Source organism: Lithobates pipiens, unplaced genomic scaffold, assembly GCF_037356315.1.
Source record: "Lithobates pipiens isolate NorthernLeopardFrog02 unplaced genomic scaffold, aLitPip1_a1.2 Scaffold_25, whole genome shotgun sequence".
Classification (NCBI taxonomy): domain Eukaryota; kingdom Metazoa; phylum Chordata; class Amphibia; order Anura; family Ranidae; genus Lithobates; species Lithobates pipiens.
The window spans coordinates 177635034-177651384 of record NW_027507787.1 but is presented as its reverse complement, the minus strand read 5'-3'; the positions used below and the strand labels follow the sequence as shown (position 1 = coordinate 177651384).

Sequence of the window (16351 nt, the reverse complement as noted above, 5' to 3'; positions counted from 1 at the left end):
CTCCGCTTCATATAGTGGCACACAGAGGAGAAAGATCTCCTATGTGAATGCCGGAGAATGAAGCAGTGAATAGATTTCACTGCTTCATAAAAGGACACCTAAATCCTGGAGAGCAGCCCTCATCCTTGGAAAATTTGCTCTTAAAGTTAAGTGTTTTTATCTTACCCATATGAGTTTGTTGCTTACAGCTAACATTAAATTAAATCATGTTATGGTCACTGCTACCTAGATGCTTTTATATGAATATTGGTAATAAACTCTGCATGGTTTGATCTTCATTTCTTGTCAGGGCCTCAATAAACTGGACCATAAAATTGTCTTGAATTAGGTTTAGAAACTTTTGACCTTTAACTGTCCCAGCAGTGTCATTACTCCAGTCAATTTATGGGTAAAATCCCCCATTATTATCACTATCCCAGCCCTTAAAGTCTATGTTGCATATTTTTTATTTTTTATTTTAGTACAAATAGTACAATTTCCAATGGTTGTAACATAGGAATCTTCATATCATCTGCCGTAGCCCCATCTTTCCCCATTCCACCCACCAATAGGTCTGACCCATTATGATGTAATTCACCCTCCCACCACAATCCTAGTTTAAATACTTGTCTAGCCTTCTCCCCAGCACAGTAGATCCCCTTCCATTTAGGTGCAAACCATCTTTAGCATATAGGTGTTGCACCCCAATGAAAAGTCAGCCCAGTGCTGTAAAAACCCAAATCCCTCCTCCTTACACCAGCTCTTTAGCCACGCATTCAGCTCTCTAATCACCTGCTTCCTTTCCTATGTTACACATGGCATAGGCAATATTTCAGAGAATATCACCTTGGAGGTCCTTCAATGGTATTGCAATGTACGTGAACTAAAAATCCCTGTTTTTTTTTTTTTTTTACAAAGTCTGCTAGAAAGGGTGTATAGCAATGTGCAGAGGGTTTATCCAGAATTTTTGTATTAACATCCTTTTAGTACCAGATGGATTATATACATGTAGAAACTATTGGGATTTGAGCACAAGTATGTTACTTCTTCTACTCTCTTCAAGAGTTACAGCATCTAGCAGAATCTTCATATCCAACAAACCCAGAAGTTTTGGATGGTGAAGATTCTGCTGGATGATGTAAGAGATACTGAAACGCAAGCAGTCAAAAATCAAGGTCATGCATTGTCAAGTTGCAAAAAGGAAGGTGTCTTAGCCCTAAAGAAGATCTGATGGGATCGACTTGTAGATTTCACTGACATTCTTTGCTTTGCCCCAGTAGACAAATGGGAAAGCGTAGGAGTTAAAATAAGAAAAGCAGCAGGAGGAAGGAGGTCATTCAATTAAGTTGTTTGCTGTAAACCTAGGCACTACTGCACACGGCTACCATGCATTCACTTCTTATGTACTATTATGTGTACTAAAAAAATGTAAGATACATTTTATGTAAACTACTGATATTTTTACATGCAAATCAGTATATTTTGTGAATGTATTTATAATTTAATAGGATAATGCAAGGAATGAGGTGTTTTGTTGTTGTGCAAATCTGATATCTATATTCAGGCATCTTAGGTCTCATGTTGGCTTCCACATTCTGATAATTTTTCTTCTTTGTTTTCAAATTTAATCACTGCACGATTCTCTCCTTGCTGCTTTTTCTATTTGCTCCCTGCTTTTCTTATGTTTAATATTTTTGTTTGCTTCAAAAGTGTTCAGGTACTCCCTTTCATGTCTCTCTATTTGCATAACAATTGGTGCACTAACTGCTCTGTGTCCCGTGGATCTAGCTTGGATGAAATGAGAAAATGGAGTGTGGAGTCCAATGCTTATGGGCACTCGATGTCCTTGCCAAGCTTCCCCGATAAGAAAGACACTGGATGGCTTACTGAACCATCTGGCAGTTATCTGCACAGGCCAGGCTGTGTTCTAGGTTGGAGGGCCCACCAGGGATGGCACCCAGAATTCACAAATCATGTTTTTGATAGTGACACATCATGTACAATAAAATGAAACAAACTGCCATCCTGCCCATTAACGCCATTTGGTCATGTCCCCATTTTGTATGCAGTCAACATAAATTATAAGGATAATCATATAACAGAGATCATATAAATGATATAGATGCCTAGAGAAAAAAAGTCCAAAATTGAGCACACATTCCACAATGTAGCTGGCACGGGAGTGACCGAACCGTCACAAAAGAGGAAGGAATCACACTAGGCGAATGTATTCATGTGAATCTGCTTGACTGTAAACATCAGGGAAAGTAGATAAATACTTCTTACCAACTCTGTTGGACTCACACAGTCGTATGACAGTTGAGTCTGAAAGGCTTGAGGTCACAATCTGGGACCAAGGAGTATAAGGAGGGAGGTCTTTTGAGCTGATGTAGGAACTCCAAACGGCTGTATGCCCGATAATGTATTTCTCAGATGGAACGTCAAGGTTGTTTGTAGTCCAGCTCAGACGCGGCCCGTTGCACTGATACTCCAATCTCCCCCGAATGGGGAGGAGGATATTTGGGGGTTTAGACCAAAGAAACGGAAAAAAAGAAAAAGAAAAAAGGGCTCCACATGGTGCGGGTCAAACGGTATAAAAAATGATATTTATTAAAGTCAAAAGGTTATTAATGACTTTGTGATCACAAAATAGAGTAAAATGAAATTAAAAGCAATGTAAGGTGCCAACAGCTAGCCCAACGCGTTTCGACACATATGTCTTCGACAGGGGGCTGTCGAAGACATATGTGTCGAAACGCGTTGGGATAGCTGTTGGCACCCTACATTGCTTTTAATTTCATTTTACTCTATTTTGTGATCACAAAGTCATTAATAACCTTTTGACTTTAATAAATATCATTTTTTATACCGTTTGACCCGCACCATGTGGAGCCCTTTTTTCTTTTTCTTTTTTTCCGTTTCTTTGGTCTAAACCCCCAAATATCCTCCTCCCCATTCGGGGGAGATTGGAGTATCAGTGCAACGGGCCGCGTCTGAGCTGGACTACAAACAACCTTGACGTTCCATCTGAGAAATACATTATCGGGCATACAGCCGTTTGGAGTTCCTACATCAGCTCAAAAGACCTCCCTCCTTATACTCCTTGGTCCCAGATTGTGACCTCAAGCCTTTCAGACTCAACTGTCATACGACTGTGTGAGTCCAACAGAGTTGGTAAGAAGTATTTATCTACTTTCCCTGATGTTTACAGTCAAGCAGATTCACATAAATACATTCGCCTAGTGTGATTCCTTCCTCTTTTGTGACGGTTCGGTCACCCCCGTGCCAGCTACATTGTGGAATGTGTGCTCAATTTTGGACTTTTTTTCTCTAGGCATCTATATCATTTATATGATCTCTGTTATATGATTATCCTTATAATTTATGTTGACTACATTTATTATTATTGAAGCGCTACACTATTTTTATTATTTTATTTGCTGAACTTTGTTTGTTTTTGGTGTTGGCTGCTGTTTTGGCTGTTGAGGCCTTTACTTTACATATATTTAACTATAGCGCAGTGTTTTCCCCCTAATTGTAATTCCCATTTTGTATGCCCCTTTCCAGCCTATGCAATTTCGTTGGAGGGGTTCTGTGTACCTTAACCACTTCAGCCCCGGAAGGATTATACCCTTAATGACCAGGCCATTATTTGCGATGCAGCATTGTGTCGCTTTAACTGACAATTGTGCAATTGTGCAACGCTGTACCCCAAAAAAATTGATGTCCTTTTTTCCCACAAATGGAGCTATCTTTTGGTGGCATTTGATCATCTCTGAGGTGTTTTATGTTTGCGCCATAAACAAAAAAGAGCGACAATTTTGAAAAAAAAACAATATTTTTAACTTTTTGCTATAATACATATAAAAAATGTAAAAAATAAATTCTTTATAAATTTAGGCCAATATGTATTCTTCTACATGTTTTTTGGGGAAAAAAAAAATCAGAATAAGTGTATATTGATTGGTTTGTGCAAAAGTTGTCGCACCTACAAACTATGGGATAGATTTATGGACTTTTATTTATTTATTTTTCACTGGTAATGGCGGCGATCTGCAACTTTTAGCGAGACTGCGACATTGTGGTGGAAAAATCTGACCCCAAATTAATTTGGGGACTAGTGACATTTTTACATTGACCAGTGCTATAAAAATGCACTGATCAATGTATAAATGACACAGGAAGGGAAGGGTTTAACACTAGGAGGGCAAACAAGGGGTTATCTGTGTTCCTTGGGTGTGCTCTAACTGTTGGGGGAATGGGTTGCCAGGGACATGGCAGAGATCGCTGTTCACGATCACTGGGAACAGAAGATCTCTGATGTGTCCGCTGTCAGAACGGGAATCTGCCTTGTTTACACAGGCAGATGCCCATTCTGCCTCTGTGTTCAAGGATCACAGGCGGCCGGCAGACATCAAGTCATACCCGTGGGCGCGTTGCCATGGCACGCAGTGGGCAAAAGTATTTTGTGGTCAGGAGCTGATTTTACAGAATGCTGAGTTGGCTTTAAGGTCCTCTATTTTTAGTATTTTTTCTCCCTCATCTGAAGTCTGACAAGTCCCTGGGTGCCCTGCACCCGAACTCTCCCTTTCAGGAGATTTTTATTGAGGTCAATGAACTTTTTTTCTTGCATTGAAAAGTGACAGGCACCAATCTGTCCACATTGCTCCACTATTGCTCAGGACTAGACCCCAAGGTAAATTGCTAACCCACTCTGCCTCTGACATACTTCACATGCTTTGGGAGTTGAACCAAGACTCATTATCTGGGTTGTACTTTAAAGGCACAAAATAATACAAATGATATAAAACATTATACATTTTATTACAAATGTTTGTAAAATGATGATAATAAAAAGTGAATAGTACTACTCGCTTAGTCACACGGGGGGTGCTACACAGCTAACTTGTTTCAGGGGTTAAAAGTTTCCACTTCATCAGGAAAAAAGAGAATTAAGTCAATGGATTCCATCATTTATAAACACATAGTTACTGAGGATTCACAATGAATACTACTATACTAAATGTTATGTGATATATTATATTAAATTATAAGAAAGAGAATTGGAAGTTCTAGTTCTAGTATTCTTAACCTACCAGATTCAGCCTACAACTGGGTCACTTGGGAATAATGACCTTTAGGGTTAAATGTAGTTCTTCTCTAAGGAAAGCGGTCAACATTTTCAAAGAAAAGTGTTGCAAGAACTTTAAAGAACTTGTGATATATCAAATGTTGTGACCAGATGAAACAATCTCCATCTGCTGCTTTGGAGACTTAATTATGCCAATGGAGACTGCATAATTAAGTGCTAATAATGTATATGGGAAATAAATTGCAACTGAACAATCCCAGATGGCATCATTATCAGAAAAATCTGAAGAACAGAAAAAGATAGAATGCAATAAATAAATTATCAAACACAAATTACACAAAAATAACAACTGTACAATCCAGCATGCAGATGGAGCAAATTTAAATGAAACAGAATAAACAATGGTAACGTAATGGTAGCATTAGAAAATTGAAATAAGCAAAATCTAATAAATATCTAATATTTAGAACTGGGTTCCGCTCTTTTTGGAGCTTTGACAGCTAATGAGAGATCAAATGATTTTTTATGTTCTTTGATTCCCTATGGGTTTAGTTGTTACAGAACAGCAATCAACATTGAGGTACACATGGATACTAGATTACAATGTGAAAACAATAGTTGAATCAAATCGTTTACAAGCTGTTAACCTTTGCTGTGTAAATCCATGTCTTTTCATTTAAAATCCATTTTACACTGGAGGGAGGAAGATAGACTGCTGAATTGGTGTGTTAGTGTAATATATATATATATATATATATATATACAGTATATATATATATATATATATATATATATATATAATTTTCTTTTTCACACATACACTATATTACCAAAAGTATTGGGATAGCTGCCTTTACACGCACATGAACTAAGTCTGTAGGGTTCAATATTGAGTTGGCCCACCCTTTGCAGCTATAGCAGCTTCAACTTATCTGGGAAGGCTGTCCACAAGGTTTAGAAGTGTGTCTATTGGAATGTTTTACCATTCTTCCAAAAGCGCATTTGTGAGGTCAGGCACTGATGTTTTCGAGAAGGCCTGGCTTGCAGTCTCTGCTCTAATTCATCCCAAAGGTGTTCTATTGGGTGAGGTCATGATTCTGTGCAGGCCAGTCAAGCTCCTCCACCCTAAACTTGTTCATCCATGTCTTTATAGACCTTGCTTTGTGCACTGGTCCCAATAATTTAGTGGAGGGGGGATTATGGTGTGGGGTTGTTTTTCAGGGATTGGGCTTGGCCCCTTTGTTCTAGTGAAGGTAATTCTTAAGGCGTCAGCATACCAAGACATTTTGGACAATTTTATGCTCCCAACTTTGTGGGAACAGTTTGCTGATGTCCCCTTCTGGTTCCAACATGACTGCACACCAGTGCACAAACAATGTCATTAAAGGCATAGATGAGCGAGTTTGTGGTGGAGCCCTGACCTCTCTGACCCTACTAAAGTTGCAATATGCTGTTATTAGGACCATTGAGATGTAGTATAGCTGTTATTATCTTGGACATACCTTTTCCATAAATTATTTTGGTTGTTTAAATCATTGATTCAGTACAGATAGGGCATTGTAAAGTGACGTTTGATGTTTGTTAAAAGATAAATTAACTTCAGGTCACGTTTCGGGAAACTTAAAAGTCATGGTTTCAGGTTAACAAACATTTTCACAACTGTGTATCATGCTTGGTAACATTTCTGGATTATTAAGTAACAAAAAAAACCCCAAAAAAACAGAACATGACTTACATCATCCAGAAATGCGAGCAACATTCAGCAAATGTTGCTCATTAATATGGTGCAATTGCCATGCCCCTATTTCTGGAGCTTGTGCAATAAATAACTTGTATTTTAGATGTAACAATATTTTAAAGATATTTTCACGTTTCTCTTTTCCCTACTTAGTAAGTTGTGACTTGCTATGTTTTCTAGAGGGCAATGTTTGAATTGGTGGAAACAGGAACAGTGACAAGCCACTCAATTGGCATATAAATTGCATGACATAATGTCAACTGCTACATGACAAGTTGCCAGCATGTTACGTGTATGGAAGAAGTCAAGCTTTACTTGATGTGAACCAATGCTGATGTCTATCAGGTTCTTATGACATCTGACATATTCCCTTGACATTTAATGTTCAAGCATACTTCATAGCACCTGAACTTGCCATTATACCCTATTGCAGAGGAGGTGCAAGCAGGGGGTACAAGACACTTTTATTAAAGTGTGCCTGTTACAAGGATGGAATAGGGTAAGGGGTGGTACGTAAAGATAAGTCCCAAGGAGCACACTGTAAAACCTTTTTTTCCCCATAAAGTAATTACGGTAACCACTTGCTATCAGGGCCAATTCTGGCAATCCACTCCTACATGTAAAAATCATAGTTTATTTTGATAGAAAATTATTAAGAACCCCCAAACATTATATATATTTTTTAGCAGAGACCCCAGGGAATAAAATGGTGGCCATTGCATACATTTTATGTCACATGGTATTTGCACAGCAATTTTTCAAAAAAAATTTTGGGGGAAAAAAAGAGTTTAATGAAAAAATAAATAAAATAAAAAAACACTGAAGTTAGCCCAATTTTTTTGTATAATGTGAAAGATGATGTTACGCCAAGTAAATAGATACCTAACATGTCACGCTTTAAAATTGAGCACGCTCTTCGAATGGCGCCAAACTTGGGTACTTAAAAATCTCCATAGGCAACGCCTTCAATTTCTTTTACAGGTTACCTGTTTAGATTTACAGAGGAGGTCTTAGGATAGAATTGTTGCTTTTGCTCTAGCATTCACGGCGATACCTCACATGTGTGGTTTGAACAGCATTTACATATGTGGGCCTGACGTAAATATGTGTTCGCTTTTATGTGAGGGGGCGGGGCCAAATTTAATTTTTATTTTATATTGTTTATTTTATTTAAAACATTTTTTTATAAATTTTTTACACTTTCCCTTTGATTTTTTTTTTCACTTTTATTCTTATTACAAGGAATGTAAATATCCCTTGTAATAGGAATAGTGCATGACAGGTCCTCTTTATGGAAAGCCTGAGATCAAAAGAAAAAAAAAAAAACAATCTTGGAGATAACACATTATATTTCTTAACAGGAAGCAGTGTCATTCCCCTGGTTCTACTTTGTGATGGGTCTGTTGTAATCCCTGGAGTAAATGGTTAGAAGCGAAAATATTTTGTCAGGTAAAACCATACATTTATATGTATTTCATTCAGTTATTTATTTAGATGTTTGTTTGGAATTCAGCTTTAATGTAGTAACTATTCAACTAACAACCTCAAATTGGTTACTCTAAATATGACCTAGTGAGGATTCTTTGGTATCACAGGTAGGACACTATTATACAGTACATAAAAACTCAACAATCTAAAAGAATTACCATGTTTCTGCATGCTTGTAAACGTCAAACCCTTATTACTTCTTATATCGTCTAATGTCCGGTAACCCATTCTGTACCACTTCTCGGCAGTCTTCAATCCCACTCCAAAGATAGATGTAAATATCTGTAGGAAGAATCAAAGTTCTAAATATTTACACAAAAGGTCAGAGCATATTGACCCATATAAACGATAATCAGGGGAGGTTGGTTACAAGTTACAAGAAGAAGGCAACTGTAATAAATACATTCTTTCTCCCAGTTTTAAATAGGAAAGAGAGGGGTATAACCGTGCCCAATAAAGACTTGAAAATTTGAAACTGGAACTAGAGACAATTTTTTTTTACATTTTAGATTCAAGGGAGGGTTAATCCCTGTCAGATTTTTTTTTCGCCATCTGTGTCCCGTTTCGGAGATTTCCCTTCACTTCCTGTCCCATAGCCAAACAATACGTGCACATATAACAAACTAGTATGAACCTAAATATTTAATATTGTCCCTTGTACTCATAACATCTAGTACCTATATACAGTACAGTAAAAGTGCAAATGAAAAATTGTGCAAATCAAATTTATGTGCACTAATTTACAACATCAATAAAGTGTTTATATAATAATCCACAAATTATTAAATGAAATAAACATGAAAAAAAGTTGTTAACCTTTAAAATCTATACTTCTGATTTATTAATCACAAGATATGATATGGGTTAAATGAGAATTCTAAAGACAAGGAGGAAAAGCTTTAAATATAATAACATTTATTAAAAGTAGTTGAAAGTCTGACTAACACACAAATCTCTATCTATGGTCTTACATCAAGGAAGAAAATACTAGGTTGAAATATAATATTTACATGCAGGAATACAAAGTATATTTTCTAAGACAGTGATCTACAAGCATATTTAGTTACAAGCAACACCTTAACCATAATTACCCATCCTTACAAACGTTCCACTTTTGAGGACTGGTTTCCCAAAAAGAGACCTGTTACCTCCCCTTTGCTCTGAGTATATGCCTTCATGCTGATGCCCCATAGGCTGCCTTAACTTGATCATGATTGGAGGGCTTACTATAAAAGTCGGCCCCCTTTCATGCAAATCCTTGTGACTATTCTGGGAAGAAGATTTAATTGGATTTCCCCAGGAACTTAGCTATGCTTTAAATAATGCTGATGAGATCAGCATCTAAGACTAACATTTTTTTTCACAGAAAAATTAGCTGGCATTAAAGTTTAATCAGGTTATTTTTTTTTTTTTGTTCTGTCCTGCTGAAAAGATTTGGAGATTCAACAGGAAGTATCCATTTCAAGGCAATAAAAATACTCTATCTGTACTTCCCCTATAAAGCTTTATTTACCCAGCTATACCAATACAATACAGAAGCAGCACAACAATGATGATTTGATCATTCATTTAGTACTATCAGATTTTATTTGAAACTGTTTCTTCCTTGTCCCGCAGCGACCAGATGCAAATTTAGTGCGCAATATGTTTCTGATTGTTTCTAAAGTCAGAGTGAATAAATCTCTTCTTTATGAATGCAATATTTTCCATCATGTCTAGAAACTAATATTTTCTTAGTAGTAAAGAGTAATAAAAATATGACAATGTTCCAAAGTAATTTAACTTGAATACTGCCCATTCTTATTGAAAAAAGCTTGGTACATTTCCTCCAGACACATTATTGTATTTCTCATTAAAGGAGATTTATATCTGCTATTTTTAATTATTTTCCATTTATAATTTTTTTAGGCTTCATCAGAAGACACTGCAAAGTTTCATTAACAGCAGCCTAACGCAGAGATGAAATTATATTAAATCTAATTCTATCATACAGGACATGAAAATGGCCATATAAAAAGGACAAAACCATGATGTAATGTGAAATTAATACAATATTATTCTTCATTTAGGAGATTTCTTGTAAATTAATATAATTTTACTTTTTTTACACAGAAGTATAGAAATACTAAAAGAAAATTATTTTTGGCATTTATAAGTGTTCTTTGAAATAGAACACGCTCTACCTTTTTCTCTTCTGAATAAATATCATAGTATGAAACAATGACAAGCTAAACTGTCAATGGTGGGAGAAGGAACAATGACCACACTCAGTACAGGTTATAGCTGTTCAAAGGGCAGCTATATGCATATTAAAACATTTTCAAAAACTGGTTTGTGTAAAAACAACAGAAAAATGTTATAAGTTATCAGAGTATAAAATATTTAAAAAAGAAAGTGTTTTTTAGATATACAGTATATGTGTGTTATCAACTTAAAGCCCAACTCCAGCTCACAAATGTTTAAAATATTATTTGCTAAGCATATCTGAACACATATAGTCATAAACAGTGATGTAGCACAACTATATATGAACACTTATGCAATAAAGTCCCAACATAATGGAAAGTCCATTCAAAATTGTGCGTCCAACCACCAATATGTCGTGATAGATATATCAAATGCCACTTGTGCTTTGCATGGTTCCACCTTGTGTAGATCATAAATGTTCACCTTATAATATTGGCCCTAATAATAAATCATGGTCAAGGTGCGCTTTTGCCCCTTCTTGGGCTATAATATCCACAGCTCCCCAGACAGACTCTTTTCCTTTGCTGGTATCACACTCATGGGCATGTAACATGCAAATCAGAATGGAACTAATGCTGTGTACACACGATCTGACTTTTCGACGGACTTGGTCCGGCGGATACATTCCAACGGACTTTGCAGCTGAGGTCTGCCAGACTTTAAAACTAACGGACTTGGCCACACACGATCACTCCACAAGTCTGACGGATTCCAACGTGATGACATAGAATAAGGAAGTTCATAGCCAGTAGCCAATAGCTGCCCTAGCGTCGGTCTTAGTCCGTCGGACTAGCACACAGACGACCGGATTTTTCGACCGGACTCGAGTCCGTCGGAAAGATTTGAAGCAAGTTTTATTTCTAGGTCCGCCAGACTTTTGGGAAGAAAAAGCCAGCTGGAGCCCACACACAATCGAATTGTCCGACGGATTCCAGTCTGCCGGACCAAGTCCATCGAAAAGTCTGGTCGTGTGTACATCATCATAGTGTTCTCTGTATATATAAGTCTATTTAAAAGTCTGGTCGTGTGTACATCATCATAGTGCTCTCTGTATATATATATATATATATATATATATATATATATATATATATATAAAATTATTTTTTATTTTATTTTTTTAATACAACCAAGAAAATAAAATGCACTTACCTATGGTGAAATGCACATGTGGGGAAATTACTTAAATGTTTTAGTAGCAAGTTATGTTGTATTGATTTACATATTGTAGATTTGGTGTAAATATTGACCGAACTGATCACTTTAGGTATTCTTTGGTTTACATCTGAAGACAAAAACTCAATGTCCTAGCTCCAGCAATGCCCCCTGAAGACTCAGTGCTCTATAATAAAGCTCCAGTCCTCTTCAGGACTGAATGATGCTCAGAGCCATTTAAACCAATTTATATGAACTCAGTGCAACATGGACCAGTCTCCTGGGGACATGTCATAAAGCCACCCTGGACTCACAGGTGAATGCTACATTTTGGACTTACCCATAACTCCCAACTTTCTCAGATGGGAAAGAGGAATACCTATTAGCAAAAGTATATAGGCATAGGACACACCCCTTGCCATGCCCCCTTAAAGAATTGTTCAAAAAAAGAATAATTGGTTAAACCCACAAGTGCTTTTTTACCATTACTATTCCTTTATATTGGCTTTTGTAATTTTCGAATGCAGCAATTTAGAATTTAGAGGAATTTAGATGAAAGGTTTAGCACTGGGAAACACTTTTTTGATAGCTAAATAGTGCATTTATATACAACATAAATGAGAAGGGGCAAATGAGGAGGGACTTTGTTCCTGAATGAGGAAAATCACACAACGCATTTTCATCTAACAACTGACTCAGCAAGTTGCTGTCTTGTCGGCAGTACCTTCAGCCAATCCTACTTGCTGTTATGGTAGCTAGTCACCACTACTTTCTCCATTTCCAAAGCACTTACAGGTGGTTAGGAGGAAGTGGTAACTTAGTTACCTTATTTATGCTCTACTGTGTTAAACACAAGGCCTGGCCGAAATCCAGGCCTCCAGGATATTTTATGTGGCCCTTGCACCTCTCTTACAGCTGCGCCAACCCTCTCATTGTTGCTCTCAGCTTTTCTCAGCAGGCAGCAGCAGAGAGAAGGACATAACTCCTCATACAGATCCTGTGCCTCTCTGTGAAGCCGCAGCCAGTGTTGCCAACCTACCAGATTGAAATTAACTGACGCGACACCCAAATTTTACTGGCACCGCCAAGTTTTTACTGGCAGTTCCAAAAGTTACAAAATTACATGTTTAAGTGCAAATTCCAGTATTTAGGCTACAAATAACTACAATATGCAAATAGAAATGTGATTTAGGGTAGATATTAAGGCAAAAAGCATATTTCTTACTTTATTTTTAATATAGTAAGTAGCTCAGGGACAGGACTCAGGAGGGCAATACATTAGAATCGGTGGTGCACACATGAAAATGACTCTCACAGTGACACTGACAGCAGTGTGCAGAAGAACACATCACCGACATGACACGTCCCCACCTGAGTCACAGTGGCAGTCTCTCTCCATGCCAGGTGGTCCCTTCAGTCCAAGTCGTACTGATAGTCCCGCAGACCCACACACAAGGCTCCAGCCTCTCTGCTAGGCTCCCTTGCACCATGAAATCACATGACACACTCAGACACTGCCTCCACCGACCAGCCCCCTCGCCAGCACCGCCTGAACACACTGTAGCAGGCACTTGGATAGTTTCGGTCGGTTCCAAGCTGCACATGCGCAGTTCCGAGCCAAGCGCCACAGCCACATTTTTTTACTGGCAACCTTTTTGCTCTTAATGGCATTTACTGGCAGGAGAAAAGTGCCCATTTTTTACTGGCTGCCAGTAACAATACTGACGGTTGGAAACACTGGCTGCAGCACTCCCTCCTCTCCACCTCTCCTGGTCTCAGCATCCAGCTCTCCTCTGGCTCTCCTCTAGACTCTGCACTTTCTGCTTCCCAGTTCTGCCCCCAGCTTTTTCCCGACAGCAGCACAAGGTAAGGGGGTGCACTGTGATGTGAGAGAGAGTAAGGACTCTAGTCTTACAGATACAACCAGCCCTTGGAGGGCAACCATAGTGCTTATGTGGCCCTCAATGAAATTTAGTTTGACACCCGTCTACTGTATCATAAAATGGGGATGGTAAATTAAACAAAGGTGTTTTTTGGTGGTTTGTAATGGACTTTAAATAGCTTCTAAGGTTTATCTATCTATTATTCTAGATTTGTTCTTGTGTCAAATATGTCACCTTGTTAACTTGGTATATGATGTTAGATATTGAGAAACAAAGGAACCCTAAGTTTTTATAGAAATAGACAGTAAAATGTGATAAAATATTTAAATATTTTCTAAAATGTTTTTCTTTTCATTAGTATTATTACGTTTCACTTTTTTTGTTTATCATTAAAGCCTTGAGTACAATATCCATGCTGCCTTGCATGGTAATCATGGTGGCTTTGTTAGTAAACATTTTTTCAAGCAATTTCCCCTAAGCAGTCCAAATAGTGAACTTTAATAACATTTTGGGGGGGGACAAAGTTCTAAGAGATCATAACTCTTCTCCCTACTCAAAAGATACAACTAAATTGCATTTGATTACCTTAAATGATTTATATCTCTCTGCACTTATAATTTCCTCGACTATGGAGCATTTTCCATCTTCAAGAATGTCCTAGAAATAAAATCATAGTACGTTAAATAAGTTCATTAATAAAGTAGTGCTTTAGTCAAATTTTTATTGTAGCAAATTCACTCTCTCCACTGTTAATTTCTACCCCATTACCTATATAGCATTACAAATAAAAAATAAAATTGAATTACTAGAGATAAAAAAGTGAACCAAGGGCTACAAAAAACACAGTCACTTCCAGCACTAATAGGTCATCCAAGGTGTGGAGTAACATATGTCAGATAAAATGATGGTGTGAAAGGTATATATAGTATTCCAGAACTAGGTAGATGCTGCCTTCCTCAGATGGGGTAATCCAAAAGGAACTACAAGAAAAACAGACATGGAAGGCGCGCACACCTAGTACATTACCAGAGATAATTTAATAATAAAAAACTTTTGTATAATAGTGAGCACTCACAAAAAGTAACTGACTAAAGTCCATAAACACAGTGCACAGAACACGGGGTACAGCTAACATGTTTCAGCTAATGCGTTTCAGGGGCGCACCCCCTTCCTCAGAGCTAGGCCTAGCTCTGAGGAAGGGGGTGCGTCCCGAAACACGTTAGCTGTACCCCGTGTTCTGTGCATGTCCATGCACTGTGTTTATGGCGTTTTGACAGTTGCATTTTGTGAGTACCCACTTTTATACAAAAGTTTCTTATTATTAAATTATCTCTGGTAATGTACTAGGTGTGTGCCCCTTCCATTACTGTTTTTCTTGTGAACCAAGAGCTAGTTCACACCAGAACACGGTGTGGGAAACCCAACACTCCATGAGTGTTTCCCGTACCACATTCAAAATGCAGAGTGTGTGATCTGCTACAGTTATCAGGGTATTCCTCATTACACTCCAAACACATATGGTGAATGCAGTATGTTTGCCTGCATTCAGGTTGCATATTACCATAGTACCATGCAATCTAGTTGCAGTGTATATTTAAACTAGTACATACACTACTTTGGTGAGATCCAGTGAAATGAATGGGCTGAAAATCGCACTACACTGAATTGCAGAGGAATTGTTGTACGATTCAGGTGTGAAAGGTCCTTAGCCTCAGTTCACACTAGAATGGGGTGTGGGAAACCCGCGATCCATGTGCATTTCCCACACAGCATTCAAGTTGCACTGCCCTTGCGATCTGCAGTAGGTGTCAGTGCAATTTTAACGACATCCCAAATGCAGGTCACAAATGCTGTACACTTGCTTGTACCAGATCGCATAGTACATAAGGACCATGTGATCTAGTTTCAGTGCGTTCCCAAAATTGCTGCATGCAGGACTTTGGTGCGGATGTAGTGCAATCTGAGCCCATTCAAAATGAATGGGTTCAAATTGCACCGCACTGAACCGCATGTGAATTGTACCAGAATGTGGTGCATTCCTGGGCTTGATATTAAAATCATCTGTGTATGTTCTTTCTCATGGAGCAAAAACTTTCATAAAAACAGCAAAAACAATGTAAGTTTGTGCCACAATACTTTATTTTACTCCTGTCTGTGAGCTGCACAAGACCATACCTAATATATACTGTATATGTACTGTACTGTTTTGGCTCATATGGGTATTACTAAATAGGGCCCTCTAACATGACCAATTTCATAAGGTACACATTATTTTCCTAATAACTTATTACCTTTCCAATTAGTTAAACATGTACTCTTTACTCTCCAGCCTGCACCCTCTTTTCAGTTCCTGTGGGTGAGAGCGATTCATTCTGATCAGGATGTCATGCTTGGCCTGTTTGGCTTAAAGCGGCCACCAGCCAGGGTTACATCATCTTATGGTAAGATCGACGTTGAAATGAATGGTCTGGTGACAGGGTCCTTCAAAGTATCACTGCACCTTTGATCCCAGAGACACAACAGCAAGTAAAAAAGGACATTTCTGCAAAGCGATGGGATATCCCTCCTTTGGTAAGTATTTTTGACCTGCCAGAGGTAACCCTTCCTTGCTGATTCACAAATTAGAAAAAATATTTGGCTGAAGTTACATTTTAAAAGAGTTACATGGGTTGTTGTTTTTTTTTTATTATTCATACTTGCCTAGGTGGATGCTGCATCTGTCCCCTGGCACCTTTAACACTGAGAACCGGGGGACAGAACACCACCAAT

General features: G+C 38.0%; 1 protein-coding gene across 1 annotated transcript in view; it reads right to left on the bottom strand.

Moving 5' to 3' along the window:
* DNTT (DNA nucleotidylexotransferase) overlaps positions 1–16351 on the bottom strand; it is a 618183-nt gene that overhangs the window by 420439 nt on the left and 181393 nt on the right. The window contains exons 5-6 of the mRNA XM_077455236.1: positions 14168–14239; positions 8456–8579 (exon numbers count right to left, since the gene is read on the bottom strand). Coding sequence (XP_077311362.1) covers positions 8456–8579; positions 14168–14239 — 196 coding nt within the window. The remainder of the gene's footprint in view (positions 1–8455; positions 8580–14167; positions 14240–16351) is intronic.